This window comes from Bos taurus, chromosome 14 (genome assembly GCF_002263795.3).
Source record: "Bos taurus isolate L1 Dominette 01449 registration number 42190680 breed Hereford chromosome 14, ARS-UCD2.0, whole genome shotgun sequence".
NCBI classification, from domain to species: domain Eukaryota; kingdom Metazoa; phylum Chordata; class Mammalia; order Artiodactyla; family Bovidae; genus Bos; species Bos taurus.
Genome location: NC_037341.1, coordinates 936112 through 956746, shown reverse-complemented (window position 1 = coordinate 956746; position 20635 = coordinate 936112). Strand labels below are relative to the sequence as shown.

The following is a 20635-nucleotide window of genomic DNA, read 5'->3' as shown; positions in this document are numbered from 1 at the left end:
TTGCAAAGAGTCGGACACGACTGAGCGACTGAACAGAACTGAACTGAACTGTTTATTCTTACCACTTCTTAATATCTTCTGCTTCTGTTAGGTTCATACCCTTTCCGTCCTTTATTGAGCCCATCATTGCAAGAAATGTTCCCTTGGTAGCTCCAATTTTCTTGAAATCTCTAGTCTCTCCCGTTCTATTGTTTTCCCCTATTTCTTTGCACTGATCACTGAGGAAGGAAGTGATCATGGATCACTGTAAAGGCCACACCATCAAACAAATTTGATGAGGAGAACGCACAGGGGGTCAGGCTAACAGGGACAGTGGCATCAAGTGACAGAATGAGCCCAGCCTCTGCAAAGCACAGCATTACCATGGAAAACCAGGGCAGGAGGACAGCAAACTGAGAGCCACGAGCATTCACTAAAGCAAGAAATTGACAAAAAATGATTTAGTCAAACCAGAAAATAAAAAACAATCAACATGAAGAAGCCATTTAGATGAAATGGGATTTTAACGAATCATGCGTAGCCTCTACTGTGGTAAAAAGTGAAAGTGAAGTCGCTCAGTCGTGTGAGCTCTTTGCAACCTCGAGGACTATAGACTAACAGGCTTCTCCAACCATGGGATTTTCCAGGTAAGAGTATCAAATTGGTTGCCATTTCCTTCTTCAGGGGATCTTCCCCATCTAGGGATTGAACCTGGGTCTTCCACATTACAGAGAGACGTTTTTACCATATGAGCCACCAGGGAAACCCCATCTACCACGATAAATACAGGTAAAAAGGAGAGAACCCTTGATTCGAAATAAGCTAGATTCTATACAGATTTCACAGAAGAAATTTCAAAGATCGGTAAATTAAAAACTGAACAGAAAAAATAGACGATGAAGGTTATGACTTTAATGGAAATAGACAAATATAAGAGATTACAATCAAAACAAGGTGAAACACAGGAACGTAATTAACATGAAAATAAAATATAATGAATTGAGATATCACGAGAAAAATTTAAAAACAAATTGGAATCAATAATTAAACAGAAGAAAAAAAATTTCTCAGGACGATGAATAATCATTATACAGTGAGAGAAAGAAATAAGAGCCCCGTTTCAGGGTCCCGAGTAGCCCTTTGGAGCAGCTGCACGTACGTGAGGTTCTCGTGGGTGTTGGGGTCGAAGAAGCCCTTGGTGTCGTCGCTGGGGTCCTCCAGCACGCGGTTCATCTCCTCGTCGAAGTAGCCGCGCTGGTAGGCCACGTCCACGGGCACGCGGTGGCTGTGCACGGGGTCGATGACGCCGCCCGTGGCGATCTGGGCCTCCAGCAGGCGGATGCCGTGCTCGCGCACGATGAGGTCCTTCTTCATGGCCTGGAAGAGGGAGATCTGCTGCCCGGTGTAGGGGTCGGTGTAGCCGGTGACCGCGCGCTCGGCCGACAGCAGCTTCTCCTGGAGCTCGCCGCCCACCACGCCCGCGGCCACCGCCTCCTCCACGGACAGCTTCTGGTTGCGCACGGGGTCGATGACGAAGCCCGTGGCCGCCTGCGCCTCCAGCAGCACCAGGGCCGTGCCCGGCCGCAGGACGCCCTTCCACATGGCCTGGTAGATGCTCATCTTCTCCTGGCGCCCGGGCTCGTCCTTGGCGGGGACCAGCACGCCCGCGATGCAGCTGGTGCCCTCCAGGTAGCGCTTCACCGAGTCCATCTCCGTCACCTCCTGCAGGGTCTTGGTGCCCTGGGCCAGGTCCCGCAGGGTCTCGGGGCCCAGGATCCCGGACGTGTGCAGCTCGGAGGCCGACACCTGGCGCCTCAGGCCCCGGAAGGACACCTTGCTCAGCCGCTCCTCCGTCTCCTCGATGAGCTGGGTGAGGACGGCGACCAGGGCGGGCAGGGCCAGGGCGCCGGCCGCGTGCTGGGCCAGCAGCTCGTCCCGCCGGGCCTGGCTCAGGTAGGAGGAGAAGAGGACCTCCCACACGGAGACGCGCCGGCCCTGGAACCGCCCGACGCGCACCTCCATGGTGGCGGCGCGCAGGGCCTGCTCCTGCAGGGCCCTGGCGGCGTCCTCGGCGTCCTGGCCGGAGGAGGGTCCCGCGTCGGCCCCCTCGCCCGGCCCCTGGGGCCCGGGCTCCCGCTGCCCGGAGGCTCCGCCCCCTTGGGAGGGGGCCGCCTCAGCCTCCTCGATGATGGTGGTCAGCCTGCGGGTCAGGGCGGGCAGGCCCAGCGTCCCCGCCCCGAACTCGGCCAGCAGCTGCTCCCGCGTGGCGGCGCTCACGTAGCCGGAGGCCAGCACGTCCCACACGGGCACCGCGGGCCCCCGCAGGCGGCCCACCCGGACCTCCATGGTGGCGGCACGCAGCGCCCCCCGAGGGTCCGGGGCGCCGGGGCGCGCGGCCTCGGCCTCGGCCTCGGCCAGCAGCGAGACGAGGGCGGCGCCCACCTCCTGCGCGGTCAGCGAGCCCGCCCGGTACCGGCGCAGCAGGTCCTGCCGCTGACTCTCGGACACCTCGCGGTAGAAGAGGAGCTCCCACACGGAGACGCGCTGGCCCCGCGGGGGGCCGGCGCCCAGCGTCACGCGGGTGTCGCGCAGGGCGGCGCGCAGCTCCTCGCCCAGCTGGTGGAGGGCGGAGCCCCGGCCGGCCAGCTGCAGCATGTAGAGCCCCGTGTCGGGGTCGCGCACGCAGCGCCGCAGCAGCTGCACGTACGTGAGGTTCTCGTGGGTGTTGGGGTCGAAGAAGCCCTTGGTGTCGTCGCTGGGGTCCTCCAGCACGCGGTTCATCTCCTCGTCGAAGTAGCCGCGCTGGTAGGCCACGTCCACGGGCACGCGGTGGCTGTGCACGGGGTCGATGACGCCGCCCGTGGCGATCTGGGCCTCCAGCAGGCGGATGCCGTGCTCGCGCACGATGAGGTCCTTCTTCATGGCCTGGAAGAGGGAGATCTGCTGCCCGGTGTAGGGGTCGGTGTAGCCGGTGACCGCGCGCTCGGCCGACAGCAGCTTCTCCTGGAGCTCGCCGCCCACCACGCCCGCGGCCACCGCCTCCTCCACGGACAGCTTCTGGTTGCGCACGGGGTCGATGACGAAGCCCGTGGCCGCCTGCGCCTCCAGCAGCACCAGGGCCGTGCCCGGCCGCAGGACGCCCTTCCACATGGCCTGGTAGATGCTCATCTTCTCCTGGCGCCCGGGCTCGTCCTTGGCGGGGACCAGCACGCCCGCGATGCAGCTGGTGCCCTCCAGGTAGCGCTTCACCGAGTCCATCTCCGTCACCTCCTGCAGGGTCTTGGTGCCCTGGGCCAGGTCCCGCAGGGTCTCGGGGCCCAGGATCCCGGACGTGTGCAGCTCGGAGGCCGACACCTGGCGCCTCAGGCCCCGGAAGGACACCTTGCTCAGCCGCTCCTCCGTCTCCTCGATGAGCTGGGTGAGGACGGCGACCAGGGCGGGCAGGGCCAGGGCGCCGGCCGCGTGCTGGGCCAGCAGCTCGTCCCGCCGGGCCTGGCTCAGGTAGGAGGAGAAGAGGACCTCCCACACGGAGACGCGCCGGCCCTGGAACCGCCCGACGCGCACCTCCATGGTGGCGGCGCGCAGGGCCTGCTCCTGCAGGGCCCTGGCGGCGTCCTCGGCGTCCTGGCCGGAGGAGGGTCCCGCGTCGGCCCCCTCGCCCGGCCCCTGGGGCCCGGGCTCCCGCTGCCCGGAGGCTCCGCCCCCTTGGGAGGGGGCCGCCTCAGCCTCCTCGATGATGGTGGTCAGCCTGCGGGTCAGGGCGGGCAGGCCCAGCGTCCCCGCCCCGAACTCGGCCAGCAGCTGCTCCCGCGTGGCGGCGCTCACGTAGCCGGAGGCCAGCACGTCCCACACGGGCACCGCGGGCCCCCGCAGGCGGCCCACCCGGACCTCCATGGTGGCGGCACGCAGCGCCCCCCGAGGGTCCGGGGCGCCGGGGCGCGCGGCCTCGGCCTCGGCCTCGGCCAGCAGCGAGACGAGGGCGGCGCCCACCTCCTGCGCGGTCAGCGAGCCCGCCCGGTACCGGCGCAGCAGGTCCTGCCGCTGACTCTCGGACACCTCGCGGTAGAAGAGGAGCTCCCACACGGAGACGCGCTGGCCCCGCGGGGGGCCGGCGCCCAGCGTCACGCGGGTGTCGCGCAGGGCGGCGCGCAGCTCCTCGCCCAGCTGGTGGAGGGCGGAGCCCCGGCCGGCCAGCTGCAGCATGTAGAGCCCCGTGTCGGGGTCGCGCACGCAGCGCCGCAGCAGCTGCACGTACGTGAGGTTCTCGTGGGTGTTGGGGTCGAAGAAGCCCTTGGTGTCGTCGCTGGGGTCCTCCAGCACGCGGTTCATCTCCTCGTCGAAGTAGCCGCGCTGGTAGGCCACGTCCACGGGCACGCGGTGGCTGTGCACGGGGTCGATGACGCCGCCCGTGGCGATCTGGGCCTCCAGCAGGCGGATGCCGTGCTCGCGCACGATGAGGTCCTTCTTCATGGCCTGGAAGAGGGAGATCTGCTGCCCGGTGTAGGGGTCGGTGTAGCCGGTGACCGCGCGCTCGGCCGACAGCAGCTTCTCCTGGAGCTCGCCGCCCACCACGCCCGCGGCCACCGCCTCCTCCACGGACAGCTTCTGGTTGCGCACGGGGTCGATGACGAAGCCCGTGGCCGCCTGCGCCTCCAGCAGCACCAGGGCCGTGCCCGGCCGCAGGACGCCCTTCCACATGGCCTGGTAGATGCTCATCTTCTCCTGGCGCCCGGGCTCGTCCTTGGCGGGGACCAGCACGCCCGCGATGCAGCTGGTGCCCTCCAGGTAGCGCTTCACCGAGTCCATCTCCGTCACCTCCTGCAGGGTCTTGGTGCCCTGGGCCAGGTCCCGCAGGGTCTCGGGGCCCAGGATCCCGGACGTGTGCAGCTCGGAGGCCGACACCTGGCGCCTCAGGCCCCGGAAGGACACCTTGCTCAGCCGCTCCTCCGTCTCCTCGATGAGCTGGGTGAGGACGGCGACCAGGGCGGGCAGGGCCAGGGCGCCGGCCGCGTGCTGGGCCAGCAGCTCGTCCCGCCGGGCCTGGCTCAGGTAGGAGGAGAAGAGGACCTCCCACACGGAGACGCGCCGGCCCTGGAACCGCCCGACGCGCACCTCCATGGTGGCGGCGCGCAGGGCCTGCTCCTGCAGGGCCCTGGCGGCGTCCTCGGCGTCCTGGCCGGAGGAGGGTCCCGCGTCGGCCCCCTCGCCCGGCCCCTGGGGCCCGGGCTCCCGCTGCCCGGAGGCTCCGCCCCCTTGGGAGGGGGCCGCCTCAGCCTCCTCGATGATGGTGGTCAGCCTGCGGGTCAGGGCGGGCAGGCCCAGCGTCCCCGCCCCGAACTCGGCCAGCAGCTGCTCCCGCGTGGCGGCGCTCACGTAGCCGGAGGCCAGCACGTCCCACACGGGCACCGCGGGCCCCCGCAGGCGGCCCACCCGGACCTCCATGGTGGCGGCACGCAGCGCCCCCCGAGGGTCCGGGGCGCCGGGGCGCGCGGCCTCGGCCTCGGCCTCGGCCAGCAGCGAGACGAGGGCGGCGCCCACCTCCTGCGCGGTCAGCGAGCCCGCCCGGTACCGGCGCAGCAGGTCCTGCCGCTGACTCTCGGACACCTCGCGGTAGAAGAGGAGCTCCCACACGGAGACGCGCTGGCCCCGCGGGGGGCCGGCGCCCAGCGTCACGCGGGTGTCGCGCAGGGCGGCGCGCAGCTCCTCGCCCAGCTGGTGGAGGGCGGAGCCCCGGCCGGCCAGCTGCAGCATGTAGAGCCCCGTGTCGGGGTCGCGCACGCAGCGCCGCAGCAGCTGCACGTACGTGAGGTTCTCGTGGGTGTTGGGGTCGAAGAAGCCCTTGGTGTCGTCGCTGGGGTCCTCCAGCACGCGGTTCATCTCCTCGTCGAAGTAGCCGCGCTGGTAGGCCACGTCCACGGGCACGCGGTGGCTGTGCACGGGGTCGATGACGCCGCCCGTGGCGATCTGGGCCTCCAGCAGGCGGATGCCGTGCTCGCGCACGATGAGGTCCTTCTTCATGGCCTGGAAGAGGGAGATCTGCTGCCCGGTGTAGGGGTCGGTGTAGCCGGTGACCGCGCGCTCGGCCGACAGCAGCTTCTCCTGGAGCTCGCCGCCCACCACGCCCGCGGCCACCGCCTCCTCCACGGACAGCTTCTGGTTGCGCACGGGGTCGATGACGAAGCCCGTGGCCGCCTGCGCCTCCAGCAGCACCAGGGCCGTGCCCGGCCGCAGGACGCCCTTCCACATGGCCTGGTAGATGCTCATCTTCTCCTGGCGCCCGGGCTCGTCCTTGGCGGGGACCAGCACGCCCGCGATGCAGCTGGTGCCCTCCAGGTAGCGCTTCACCGAGTCCATCTCCGTCACCTCCTGCAGGGTCTTGGTGCCCTGGGCCAGGTCCCGCAGGGTCTCGGGGCCCAGGATCCCGGACGTGTGCAGCTCGGAGGCCGACACCTGGCGCCTCAGGCCCCGGAAGGACACCTTGCTCAGCCGCTCCTCCGTCTCCTCGATGAGCTGGGTGAGGACGGCGACCAGGGCGGGCAGGGCCAGGGCGCCGGCCGCGTGCTGGGCCAGCAGCTCGTCCCGCCGGGCCTGGCTCAGGTAGGAGGAGAAGAGGACCTCCCACACGGAGACGCGCCGGCCCTGGAACCGCCCGACGCGCACCTCCATGGTGGCGGCGCGCAGGGCCTGCTCCTGCAGGGCCCTGGCGGCGTCCTCGGCGTCCTGGCCGGAGGAGGGTCCCGCGTCGGCCCCCTCGCCCGGCCCCTGGGGCCCGGGCTCCCGCTGCCCGGAGGCTCCGCCCCCTTGGGAGGGGGCCGCCTCAGCCTCCTCGATGATGGTGGTCAGCCTGCGGGTCAGGGCGGGCAGGCCCAGCGTCCCCGCCCCGAACTCGGCCAGCAGCTGCTCCCGCGTGGCGGCGCTCACGTAGCCGGAGGCCAGCACGTCCCACACGGGCACCGCGGGCCCCCGCAGGCGGCCCACCCGGACCTCCATGGTGGCGGCACGCAGCGCCCCCCGAGGGTCCGGGGCGCCGGGGCGCGCGGCCTCGGCCTCGGCCTCGGCCAGCAGCGAGACGAGGGCGGCGCCCACCTCCTGCGCGGTCAGCGAGCCCGCCCGGTACCGGCGCAGCAGGTCCTGCCGCTGACTCTCGGACACCTCGCGGTAGAAGAGGAGCTCCCACACGGAGACGCGCTGGCCCCGCGGGGGCCGGCGCCCAGCGTCACGCGGGTGTCGCGCAGGGCGGCGCGCAGCTCCTCGCCCAGCTGGTGGAGGGCGGAGCCCCGGCCGGCCAGCTGCAGCATGTAGAGCCCCGTGTCGGGGTCGCGCACGCAGCGCCGCAGCAGCTGCACGTACGTGAGGTTCTCGTGGGTGTTGGGGTCGAAGAAGCCCTTGGTGTCGTCGCTGGGGTCCTCCAGCACGCGGTTCATCTCCTCGTCGAAGTAGCCGCGCTGGTAGGCCACGTCCACGGGCACGCGGTGGCTGTGCACGGGGTCGATGACGCCGCCCGTGGCGATCTGGGCCTCCAGCAGGCGGATGCCGTGCTCGCGCACGATGAGGTCCTTCTTCATGGCCTGGAAGAGGGAGATCTGCTGCCCGGTGTAGGGGTCGGTGTAGCCGGTGACCGCGCGCTCGGCCGACAGCAGCTTCTCCTGGAGCTCGCCGCCCACCACGCCCGCGGCCACCGCCTCCTCCACGGACAGCTTCTGGTTGCGCACGGGGTCGATGACGAAGCCCGTGGCCGCCTGCGCCTCCAGCAGCACCAGGGCCGTGCCCGGCCGCAGGACGCCCTTCCACATGGCCTGGTAGATGCTCATCTTCTCCTGGCGCCCGGGCTCGTCCTTGGCGGGGACCAGCACGCCCGCGATGCAGCTGGTGCCCTCCAGGTAGCGCTTCACCGAGTCCATCTCCGTCACCTCCTGCAGGGTCTTGGTGCCCTGGGCCAGGTCCCGCAGGGTCTCGGGGCCCAGGATCCCGGACGTGTGCAGCTCGGAGGCCGACACCTGGCGCCTCAGGCCCCGGAAGGACACCTTGCTCAGCCGCTCCTCCGTCTCCTCGATGAGCTGGGTGAGGACGGCGACCAGGGCGGGCAGGGCCAGGGCGCCGGCCGCGTGCTGGGCCAGCAGCTCGTCCCGCCGGGCCTGGCTCAGGTAGGAGGAGAAGAGGACCTCCCACACGGAGACGCGCCGGCCCTGGAACCGCCCGACGCGCACCTCCATGGTGGCGGCGCGCAGGGCCTGCTCCTGCAGGGCCCTGGCGGCGTCCTCGGCGTCCTGGCCGGAGGAGGGTCCCGCGTCGGCCCCCTCGCCCGGCCCCTGGGGCCCGGGCTCCCGCTGCCCGGAGGCTCCGCCCCCTTGGGAGGGGGCCGCCTCAGCCTCCTCGATGATGGTGGTCAGCCTGCGGGTCAGGGCGGGCAGGCCCAGCGTCCCCGCCCCGAACTCGGCCAGCAGCTGCTCCCGCGTGGCGGCGCTCACGTAGCCGGAGGCCAGCACGTCCCACACGGGCACCGCGGGCCCCCGCAGGCGGCCCACCCGGACCTCCATGGTGGCGGCACGCAGCGCCCCCCGAGGGTCCGGGGCGCCGGGGCGCGCGGCCTCGGCCTCGGCCTCGGCCAGCAGCGAGACGAGGGCGGCGCCCACCTCCTGCGCGGTCAGCGAGCCCGCCCGGTACCGGCGCAGCAGGTCCTGCCGCTGACTCTCGGACACCTCGCGGTAGAAGAGGAGCTCCCACACGGAGACGCGCTGGCCCCGCGGGGGGCCGGCGCCCAGCGTCACGCGGGTGTCGCGCAGGGCGGCGCGCAGCTCCTCGCCCAGCTGGTGGAGGGCGGAGCCCCGGCCGGCCAGCTGCAGCATGTAGAGCCCCGTGTCGGGGTCGCGCACGCAGCGCCGCAGCAGCTGCACGTACGTGAGGTTCTCGTGGGTGTTGGGGTCGAAGAAGCCCTTGGTGTCGTCGCTGGGGTCCTCCAGCACGCGGTTCATCTCCTCGTCGAAGTAGCCGCGCTGGTAGGCCACGTCCACGGGCACGCGGTGGCTGTGCACGGGGTCGATGACGCCGCCCGTGGCGATCTGGGCCTCCAGCAGGCGGATGCCGTGCTCGCGCACGATGAGGTCCTTCTTCATGGCCTGGAAGAGGGAGATCTGCTGCCCGGTGTAGGGGTCGGTGTAGCCGGTGACCGCGCGCTCGGCCGACAGCAGCTTCTCCTGGAGCTCGCCGCCCACCACGCCCGCGGCCACCGCCTCCTCCACGGACAGCTTCTGGTTGCGCACGGGGTCGATGACGAAGCCCGTGGCCGCCTGCGCCTCCAGCAGCACCAGGGCCGTGCCCGGCCGCAGGACGCCCTTCCACATGGCCTGGTAGATGCTCATCTTCTCCTGGCGCCCGGGCTCGTCCTTGGCGGGGACCAGCACGCCCGCGATGCATCCGGTGCCCTCTAGGTAGCGCCTCACTCCCTCAGTCTTTGTGATGGCATCTACAGAGGCCTGCCCGGACTCCAGGGCCTGTAGCGTCTCCTTCGTGATGATGGATGAAGTCAGCAGTTCAGAGGCTGTGATTTGTTTCCTGATTCCTCTGAACCATAGCTGTTTAGTGTTCTTTTCCTTTTCACTGATTATCTCAAAGATCACTTTTACCACCTTTTCTAATGCATGTGCTGTGTCTGTCTTGTATTTTCGTACTAACTCCAGTTTTTTGTTCTCCGTCACGTATTCAGAGTTCAGCAATTCCCAGACTGACGGCCTCTGTCCTTTAAACCGCCCCACTCTGACGTCTACCCGCTCAGCCTCAAGCGCTCGTCTGGTGTCCTCATCGATGAACTGTGATTCCAGTTCATGCTCGAGCACTGGGAACAGAGCCCAGCCCGTCTTCTCATCTCGGCGGCTCCTCTCCTGCAGTTCCTGGTAAGTCACCTTCTCCTGAGTGTTGGGATCCACAAACCGTTTATTCATGCACTTCTGCTCTGCCACCAGTGGGTATGTGTCCTGGTCCAGACATCCGCGTCTGTAGGCAGCATCCAGTGGAAGCCGGTGGTGGTGCTGGGGGTCCACGATGCCCCCCGTGGCCATCTGCACCTCGAGCAGTCTGAGTGCCAACTCCCGTTTCACCAGCTTCCTCTGCATTGCCTGGAACAAGGACATGGTGTGTCCTGTGTCCGGGTCTGTGTATCCCCTGGCAGCCTTCTCAGCATTTAGGAGTCTCTCCTGCATTTCCTCACCCACCAGGCCAGCGGCCACAGCCTCATCCACGGAGAGCCTCTTGTGGCTGTGGGGGTCCAGCAGGAACCCTGTGGCTGCCTGAGCCTCCAGCAGCTGGGCTGCAAATCCCATGGGGATGAGCCCTTTCCTGCTGGCCTCGTAGAAGCTCAGCACCTCACGGGTGGAGGGCGTGGTTAGCCCTGCAATGCAGCCGCTGCCTTCCAAGTAGACCTTTACGTGCGGCAGGCGGCGGAGGTCCTGTCCCCCGGTTCCCTCGTGTAGCGCATCCAGTGTCTTCTTATCAATGATTCCTGAGTTGAACAGCTCTGCAGCTGTCACCTCTCCTCCAATGGCTGCCAGCCTGATGCCCTTGTTTCGCTGTTCTGTTTCTTCGACCGTTGTGGTGATGACCTTCAGCAGCTGCTCTAAGCTGACATCCCTGGCTTTGTACCCCTGGACAAGCTCTTTCTTCCTTTCCTCTGTGAAGTACGGCGAGGACAGCAGGTCCCAGAAGGAGACCACCTGCTGGGCAAACATGCCCACGTGCATTTTGGTAGTTTTTGACCGCAGGGCTTGCCTTGTGGCTTCATCGATGTACACGTAGGTTTCTCCTTTCTTTACGACTTGCAGCATGTAGAGCCCTGTCTCGGGGTCCTCCACGCAGCGCTCCAGCAGCTGCATGTACGTGAGGTTCTCGTGCGTGTTGGGGTCGAAGAAGCCCTTGGTGTCATCGCTGGGGTCCTCCAGCACGCGGTTCATCTCCTCGTCGAAGTAGCCACGCTGGTAGGCCACGTCCACGGGCACGCGGTGGCTGTGCACGGGATCGATGATGCCGCCCGTGGCGATCTGGGCCTCCAGCAGGCGGATGCCGTGCTCGCGCACTATGAGGTCCTTCTTCATGGCCTGGAAGAGGGAGATCTGTTCCCCGGTATAGGGGTCGGTGTAGCCGGTGACCGCACGCTCAGCCGACAGCAGCTTCTGGTAGGTTTCCCTGCCAAACATCCCTGCCGCAAATGCCTCCTGCACAGTCAGCTTCCGGTTCTCCACAGGGTCAATGAGGAAGCCAGTGGCCGCCTGTGCCTCCAGCAGCACCAGGGCCGTGCCCGGCCGCAGGACGTTTCTTCTCAGAGCTTCTGAGATGCTCATCTTCTCCCTGGTGTCCTGGATGAGGACCCCAGCGATGAAGCTGCCCCCTTCCAAGTACCGCCGCACACGGTCCATCTCCGCCACCTCCTGCACGGTCTTCTTCCCTTGACTCAGCTCATCCAGCGTCTTCCTGTCGATCAGCTGGGACCTGAACAGGTCGTTGGCTGACAGCTGCTTCCGGAGACCCCTGAAAGTGGCCTGTGAGGGCTGCCTTTCTGAGGCCTCAACCAGGGTGGTGACTGCAGTGACCACCTGCCGCAGGGCCGTGGCCCTCCCAGACTGGCAGAGTGCTGCCAGCTCCCGCCGCTTGCGGAGCCCTACATACTCTGAATGCAGCAGGTCCCAGAGTGAGATGTTGAGCCCTCTGAACCTCCCTGCCCCAACTGGCACCTTCATGGCCCTCAGGGCCACTGCTGTGTGGTCATCCACCTCTAGCACCATGTCCTGGGAGAGTGGCAGCAGCCACAAGCCAGTGTCGGCGTCCAGGACACAGCGCTCCTTGAGCTGTCCGTAGGTCACCTTGTCCTGTGTGCCAGGGTCGAAGAAGAATTTGCTGTCCTCATCCATTGAGGTTAGCATCCTGCTTGTCTGCTCATCCAGGAGGCCGAGCCTGCAGGCTGCCGCCTGGGGCAGGTGCACCCTGTGGACAGGGTCCACCACACCCCCTGTGGCCAGCTGCGCCTGCAGGAGCGGGAGGCCCTCGCTCCAAGGCACGAGCCCCTTTTCCACTGCCTGCCACAGTGAGAGGGAGCCTCCCGAGCAGGGGTCCGTGTACCCAGCCACTGCCTTCTCAACCAGCTGGAGCCGCTCACTCAGAGCCCCAGCCACCAGGCCAGCCTTGACTGCCTCCTCCACCGACAGTCTCTGGTTGGTCAAAGGATCCACAAGAGAGCCAGACGCCACCTGGGCCTCCAGTAGTCTCTGCCCCAGGCCAGCAGGCAGGAGGCCATCCCTCACAGCCTGGGCGATGCTCACTTTGGCCCCTGAGGGCTGCAGCAGCACCCCGGCCACACAGCCCGTGCCCCATAGGCAGGCCCGCACCGTTGGCTGCTCAGCGACCTCGGCAGGTGATTGCATGCCCCGTGCCAGTGCCTCCAGGGTCTCCCGGGTGATGACTCCAGCGTCCAGCAGCCAGACGGCGGGCACCCCACCGCAGGGGCCGGGCAGCATGACGCAGGCCCCTGCCAGGAGCTCCGCCTCCTGCACCTGCCTCCGCACAGCCGCCTGCAGCTGCTGTGTCGTGGTCCTCCCCTCCCTGAAGTCCTCCAGGAAGCCCCTCCGCTGCTCCTCAGTGAAGTGGCAGGACTCCAGCAGCTCCCAGAGAGACGTGCCATCCTCAGCCCCCTGCGTGGCCTTCAGGGTCTCCTGGACCTGCTCATCTGTGGGGACAACAGGGGCACTTTCTGGCAGGGGCAAGAAGTGAAGGCCAGAGGCCTCGTCTTTTACACACTGCTCCAGAAGCTGGGCATAGCTGGTGTGTCCCTGGCCGTCAGGTGTGGGGAAGGTCTTTGAGTCAGACAAGGCCAACACCATCTCCTGGTCGATGTAGCCACGCTGCAAGGCCACGAGCATGGGGAGGTGGTGATGCCCGGTGGGGTCGATGACCCCGCCCGTGGCCACCTGGGCCTCCAAGAGGCGGATGGCCTGCTCCATGGGGACAAGGCCCTTCTTCATGGCCTGGAACAGGGACAGCAGCTTTCCAGAGAAAGGGTCTGGGAAGCCCTTGACAGCACACTCAGCCCAGGTCAGCCTGCTGTAGAGTTCTGGCCCCACAAGCCCCCTGCACACAGCCTCATCCAAGGACATGGTCTCCAGACTGTGGGGGTCGGTCATGGTCCCCGTGGCTGCCTGGGCCTCCAGCAGGGCCAGGGCCACTCCTGGCCCCAGCAGCTTGTGCTTCATGGCCTGGTAGAGGCTGAGCCGCCGGGTGGAGGGCTGCAGGAGCACGCCACCCACAGCGCCCGAGCCGCACAGGAACCTGCGGATGCTCTCCGTGCAGAGCAGGGCCTCAGCGCTGAGCGTTCCCGCCAGCACGCAGTCCAGGACCTCCTGGTCTATGACGCCAGCCTCCCGGAGCTGGCAGGCAGTCACCCGGCCCCGCAGCATGGGGAGGGCGACGTCTGCCCGGCTTTCCACCTCCCTCTCCAGCAGCTTTGAGACCTCCTCCAGGGACACCTGGTGCCGCCGGAAGCTCTGTAGCAGCCACCGCCGGCGTGCCTCGCTGACATACTCTGAGTTGACCAACTCCCATGCGGACACTCTCTGTCCCCGGAACCGCCCGTGCTGCACCGACAGCAGCAGGCTCCGGAAGGCCTGCCGGGTGGCCTCATCTGCCAGCAGGGTCCGCGCACTTGTAAGTGGCAGCAGATAGAGCCCCGTGTTGGGGTCACGCACACAGCGCTCCAGCAGCTGCATATACGTGAGGTTCTCATGCGTGTTGGGGTCGAAGAAGCCCTTGGTGTCGTCACTGGGGTCGGCCAAGATCAGGTTCAGCGCCTCGTCGAAGTAGCCGCGCTGGTAGGCCACGTCCACAGGCACGCGGTGGCTGTGCACGGGGTCAATGACGCCGCCCGTGGCGATCTGGGCCTCCAGCAGGCGGATGCCGTGCTCGCGCACGATGAGGTCCTTCTTCATGGCCTGGAAGAGGGAGATCTGCTGCCCGGTGTAGGGGTCGGTGTAGCCGGTGACTGCGCGCTCAGCCGACAGCAGCTTGGCAAACACCTCGGGCCCGATGATGCCAGCCCTCAGCGCCTCCTCCACCGAGTATCTCCTGTTCTCTTTGGGATCAATGATGAAGCCAGTGGCTGCCTGCGCCTCCAGGAGGATGAGCGCCGTGCCCGGCCTGAGCAGCCCCTTCCTGTAAGCCTCGTGGATGCTGAGAGGCTCCTGGGACCCAGGCAGCAGCAAGCCAGCGATGCAGCCAGTGCCTTGCAAGTACCTCTGCACCGAGTCCAGGTTGGCCACGTCCTGGGCTGTGGTCTGGCCACGTTCTAGCTGTTCATAAACATCCTGGCCGATGATCTCCGCTCTCAGCAGCTCTCCCGGAGTCACAGGGACCCTGAGCCCAGCAAAGGTGGTTCTGGCGGTGGCTGCAGCCTGCTCGTGGGTGGCCCTCAGCACAGCCGCCAGCTCCTCCACTGAGAGGGCCCCGTCCCTGTGCTGCTGGGTCAGTGTCACCCTCTGCTCCATGGGGACTGCCTTGGAGAAGAGCAGCTCCCAGAGCGACACAGGCCGGCCCTGGAACCTGCCCACAGAGACAGTGGCCGTAGCAGCACTCAAGACCTGCCGGGTGCTGTGCTCGATGAACGGGGGTCCCCGGGGCTCCTCCCCAGGGCTCCCCACTGAGATGGGCAGGAACGCCAGCCCCGTCTCCAGGTCAGTGATGCAGCGGGCCAGCAGCTGCCCATAGCTGAGGCTCTCGTGCGTGCCGGGATCCAAGAAGCTGGCAGCCCTCGAGAGGTGCTCCTGAGTCTCTTTGTCCAGGCAGCCGAGGCGCAGGGCAGCCTCTACGGGCAGCCGGAGCCGGCGGGCAGGACACACTAGCCCGCCTGTGGCCAGCTGGGCATCCAGGAGCCTGAGTGCCAGAGGCTGGTCCACCAACTCCTTCTTCATGGCCTGGAAAAGGGGAACTCGGGTGCCGCTGAAGGGGTCATGGTAGCCTGTCACTGCCTGCTCTGCCACCTGGAGCTGCCTGTGCAGCTCCGGGCCGACCAGGCCTGCCCGAACCGCCTCGTCCACCCGCAGCTGCCGGCCAGTGGCTGGGTCCACCAGGCTGCAGGTGGCAGCCTGAGCCTCCAGGAGCAGAAGCATGGCACCTGTGGGAAGCAGATGCTCGGCCGCGGCCTGGAAGAAGCTCTTCTTGTGCCCTGCGGGCAGCAGGACAACCCCAGCCACACTGCCAGTGCCCTGCAGGTAACGCCGCACCTCGGCACGTGCACCCACATCTGGCACCACCAGCCGGCCCTCCCGCAGGCCTCGGGCCGTCTCCTCGTCCAAGACCCCCACCTCCAGCAGCTCGGCCAAGCTCACAGCCCCACCCAGGGTATGGAACGTGATCCTGAGGGGCAGCAGGGCCAGCCCCGTGCCGGGCGCCTGCACACACCTGGCCAGCAACTCCCGGTAGGGCAGCTGCTCCAGTGTGTTAGGGTCCAGGAAGCCCGGGGCGCTTGAGCCGGGCCCCAGTTCCGACAGCCCATGCCATGTCTCCTGGTCCAGGAGACCCTGCTGGCAGGCCAGCTCAGGGGCCACACGCACCCCACGGATGGGGTCCACCAGGCCCCCAGTGGCCAGCTGGGCCTCCAGCCAATTCCACCCCAGCGCCCTGTCTACCACCTCCTTCCCGATGGCCTGGAAGAGGGCCAGCTTCTGACCCCCATAGGGATCAGGGTACCCAGTGGCTGCACGCTCAGCAGCCAGCAGCTTCTCCTTGAGCTCCAGGCCCACTAGGCCCTGCTGCAGGGCCTCAGACACAGGGAGCAGCTGGCCCTGCGTGGGGTCCACCAGGCCCCCTGTGGCTGCCTGGGCCTCCAGCAGAGCCAGCCCAAGCCCAGAGGGCAGGAGACCCTGCTTCATGGCAGCATAGAGACCCTGGGCCCGGCCCGAGGCCTCCACCCACACCCCAGCGATGCTCCTGGCCTGGGGTGCAGATGGGGCACCAGCTCCCAGCGCGGCCTTCATGGTCTTGGAGACAGCAGTCGGCCCGGTGCCACCGGTGACTAGGAGGTCGAGAGGAAAGGCGTGGCCATTCATCGTGCAGAACTCAGCGAGGACCCACTTCTGCTCCCTGCAAGGTGGAGAGCCTCCATTAGGGGCCCTGGGATGGCCCAGGCAGGTGGGAGGTCCACCCCGCACCCTAGAGCTACCTCCAGTGCCACCAGCCCTTCTGAGGGAAGTAGGGCAGCCTCCAGTTTCACCCCTTCCTCTCGCCCTGGGGTCCCAGGAGGGGCTACAGGAGCACTAGGACCCCAGCGTAGCCTGGGGGTGTCGCGGGCTCCACCTTGTCCTACAGGCCACCCTCTGGCCACACCCTCATTCCGCTCCCCCGGGGGTCCCGGTATAGTGGCTTGGCCTCCCCCTCGGCCTCCAGACTCCTCCCGTCTCCTCCAGGGCCCGCCCCCGCCCTACCGCCCCTTAAGCAGGCTCCACTGCCTGTGCTCTTACCACCTCCCTGCCTGGCAACCCCTCCACAGCCTCCCCACCTCGACCCCCTGCTGCTCGGGCCTCTGCTCCCTCCTGGCTCACCACTGGGCTTCCCAGCCAGATCCCCATCCTCTGATCTGCCCTGGTCTCCCGCCTCAGCCTGCCAGCGTCCCCTGGCCCACGGCCGCTCTGTGCCCATGCCTTGCCTCAGCAGCCCAGGAGGACCCAGAGCTCACGCCGGGGTGCTGGTGCCATGGTGGGGCCAGGCTCGGGCCTCCCGGCCCTGTTGGCCCCTGGTCCGCTGCTTGGCGCCCTGCACCCCCACAGCCATCCCCCTCGGCCGACAGCTGTGGGCCCGGCCCCCAGAGCATCAGTGACCGGTGCCAACCCTTCTGCCCCACCACAACCACACACCTCCCTCCTCCACCCCCTGGCGGGTTACCTCTCCCCAGCAGGCACGTCCAAGACCTAACCAAGACCTAATCCCCAGCACCCGTGACTGTGACCTTATTTGGAAACGGGATCTTTGTAGATGTGATGGTGTTATAGGTTAGGGCACAGTTACACTGCAGGAGGCCTTAATCCCAACACGACAGTGTCCTCACGGGAGACAGATGTGGGGAGGATGCCCCGTGAGGGAGGCAGATGGGCCACGCAGCTTCAGGCCCCAGAAACAGCAAGCGCTGACGCGCGAATCCCAGACCCTGGCACCCTGACTGTGGGAGAGTAATCTGTGGTTTGAAGCCGCCCAGCCGCCCGGGGGCCAGTCCACACCTATGTTCCAAAGAACCACACCCTCAGTCCTGGGCCTGGTTACACCCATCCTCACCTCCTGACCAGCTGCCCAAAGCCCCTCACACCCTGGCCCACTCTGCAGGTGAGCTCGCTCAGGTGACCTCGGCTCCAGCCACCACACCAGACAGATGCATTTCAGATTCGACCTACCCGACCTCTGGGTCACCAGGCGTGGGGTCCCTCCTCCCTGGTGACATTTCCCCATTCACCCTGACCACAGCTAGAGCCCAGCCCGTCCAGCACCTCCTGAACACTGTGCCCAGTGGACTCACAAGGAGCCTCAAGCTCTGCGGTACCCCAGCGCCACTGCCTAGGAGCAGCTCCCCCGCCCCAGCCCTGCAGAGCTTGCACCCTAAGCTCTGCTCAGCCCCTCGTGCCCCACAGCTGGGCCCACCCCGGGGCAAAATCCTGTCCCCTCCTTCCCTGCCTAGATGCTGGGCCCAGCCCCCAGCGGCACAGCAGCTGGTCTGCTGCCCTGAGTCTGAGTTTGTGCCAGGCCCAGGCAGACACGGAGGCCTGGCCTGGATCCTTGCTCCCTCGACCGCTGCCACTGGCTAGTGTCCAAGAAGCACCGCCAAGGTCCAGCTCTCCTGAGGCAAGCAGGCCACGGAGGGCGGGTGCTCGGGGCGCAGTATCAGGCCTTCGAGAAGACGGGACAAAGGCCTCCGGTGCAGGCAGAGGAGAGTGGTTAAGATCCAGGCTTTAGGAAAGGTTATTAAGGGCTTCGAGTGACTGGGAGAACCCCGGGTCTCCACAGGCAGGGCCAGCTGAGGGGGCTCTGTGGTGAGGGGCTCCGAAGGCTCCGAGCCGCCCCAGCTCACAGGCCGGGTGCCACACAGGTCCAGGAACCAGCGATGTGCAAGAAGGGGGACCCCCCCAGCAGGGGAGTGGACCTCGCCACGGGAGGAGGGGCTGTAAGGCAGTGCTGGGCCCCAGTGCTGCAGGGGGCTCCTCCTGGCCCATCTGGCAGCAAAGGCCATGGCCAGAGAGGGAGACTCAGGGACAAGGGTGAGGGTGGGCAAGGGGAGCAGGAATGGGTCAGCGAGAGAAGACTGTGTGCCCCATGCCCCTGGCCCAACCCGCAGCAGCAGCATGACAGGCTCAGGGATCAGCCTCAGGATCGGTCTCAGGCCGGGATCGGTCCTCCATCTCCTACACGGCTTCCCAGGACGAGGAGTATGGCGCCTGGGCAGCGGGGTTCAAGGACATGGTGTGACGACAGTGCCCTCATCTCTTTCCCAGCACCGAGGGCCAGCCTGTCCCCCTGCCCCCGGCCTCCTCGCCTCCCGCCCCAGGAGCCCCCTGAAGCTGATCCCTGAGCCTGTCATGCTGCCGGGAGCCCGCTGCCCGCCTGCCCAGGGTCCTGCCCGCTCCTCCCGTACCGTGTGCCTCGCCCCGGGGCTGGCTTCAGACAGTGTGCGCTAGCCAGAGGGGCCCAGGAAACAGGGCTACAGGCGGCCAGAGCCGTGCCTGTCAGCTGCCATCTGGCAGGGACCAGGGTGGGAGAGAAGGGGGCACCTCACCACCCGCAAACGGGGGAGGGTTTCTGGGCCATGGGGTCAGGGGCAGCCGGGTGGGCCCTGCGGGCGGTGCTATTGGGGGAGCATCAGCACCCAGAAAGGAGGCCCAGAGGAGCAAGGGGACCTCAGAGCACCGGGGCGGCTCTGGGAGGAAGGGGGCTGCGGCCTGCTGGCCACGGGGCCAGTCAGGCAGCTGGGTTAACTGCAGCTGGGCCGAGGCCTGCTTGGCCATCAATGACCTTGGGGCTGGTTCGAGCCCCCGGGTCCCTGATCAGGCAGGACGTGAGGAGTGGCCTGGGAGTGGGGGCCTGGAGTCTGAAGTGGGGACCTTGGGGAAGCAGCTGGACAGAGGGGTCCAGAGCTCAAGAGAGACAGATCTGGGTGTGTGAGGGGTGTCCGGGGCCTCAGGCAGACCAGTCTCAGGTGTCCTGGGGCGGTGGCCACCAGAGAAGTGGTGGCAGAAGGCATGGGTGGTCTTGCAGCTGGGGGAGGGGTTGATAGTGTCCCAGCACTGGAGCGGGAATCTGAGAGAAGGACCCCTTCTGGGGCTTCCTGGGCAGGCCCCTTTCAGGGGGCCCCAGGGGACAAGAAGTGAGAGGACAATTCCTGAGGAGGGTGGGGCCACGTCCCTGAGGGTGGTGCCCGCCCCCTAGGGCAGCACACCAGTCTGGGCTGGGGTCGCAGACAGGCTCGCTGGCTGTCCTCCTGAACCTGGGAAGGTTTAGTTGTTCAGTCATGTCTGACTCTTTTGCGACCCCGTGGACTATAGCCCACCAGGCTCCTCTGTCCAGGGGATTCTCCAGGCAAGAATACTGGAGTGGGTTGCCTTTTCCTTCTCCAGAACCTGATAAGAGAACCAAATGGCCAGGTGCCCTGGGCTGGCACAGGGAGGCAGTGACCTTGGCTTTTGGCCTGCACAGTCAGCAGAGCCCGCCCACGTGCACTGGGTGCAGGGAGCAGAAATCAGTGGCCAGACGGAAGCCTGGAAGGGAGGCGAGGCACACCCCCCACCCCTGCCTCCTGAGGGCCTGGGGCTGGCCCCACGCAGGGGTCCCTGTGCCCACTCTCCCCAATGGCAAGGAGCTCCCTCCAAGGGTAAGTGCTGGCTTCCCTCACCCAGCACCGGGCCAGAAGCCCGTCCACCCTGTCAGTTTGTCCACCGGACTGCAGAGCGCCCTGGGCCCTCGGACTGACTGGCTCCAGCGGCAAACGCCCCCCGCCCTGCAAGGCAGGGGCCGGGCAGGAGGAACCAGACCTGCAGGGCCCCACCCAGGCGCGCACCAGTCCGGCCGGAAACCGCGGGACAGGCGAGACCCCTGCCCGGCGGGCCAAGTCTCCCACACCCATGCCGGAAACCTCAGCCTTCCCACCTGCGCCCCGAGCGCAGGGGCGGGGAACGGGGGGCCGACCGGCGGGACCCTACCACCCCCCACCCCGCCCAGCTCCCCGCCCAGCTCCCTGCCCACCAGGGCTAGTTGGGAGGGAGCCGGGCCTCAGCGCTCCGGTCTCCCGGATCCTGACCTCTTGGCCACCTCCAGGCGCATCGCGCCCCTACCCCAGCCCCTACAGGCCGGGGCGAGAGCCCCCCAAGGCGTGTGAGTGTAGGCCCACCTGCCCGGACGGCGCCGCAGCGTTCCGCTCGCAGTCCCTCAGCTCGCCGCGGTGCCCGCGCCGGGCGCCTCCCGCTTTAAACCCACGCAGGCCCCGCCCCCGGCTGCCCCGCCCTGGTCTGGGGGTGGCGGGGGGGCACGCGGGGCTGCCCTCGGGCGGGGGCGCCCTTAGGGCGTGACCCGGGCCTGGAGTCCCGCGCGGGGCTGGCCGACGCCCCACGGGCGATCCCACCCGCCGCAGCCTGAGGGCGCCCTCGGTGGG

General features: G+C 67.3%; 1 protein-coding gene across 1 annotated transcript; it reads right to left on the bottom strand.

The window, feature by feature from the left end:
• Window positions 1-871: 871 nt before the first annotated feature.
• On the bottom strand, window positions 872-20427 carry EPPK1 (epiplakin 1). The gene is given in 3 exon segments (XM_003586872.6): window positions 872-7178; window positions 7181-16092; window positions 20375-20427. Coding segments are annotated over 2 exon segments (14991 nt in total). The 5' UTR covers window positions 16059-16092; window positions 20375-20427; the 3' UTR covers window positions 872-1065.
• Between the last annotated feature and the right edge of the window lie 208 nt (window positions 20428-20635).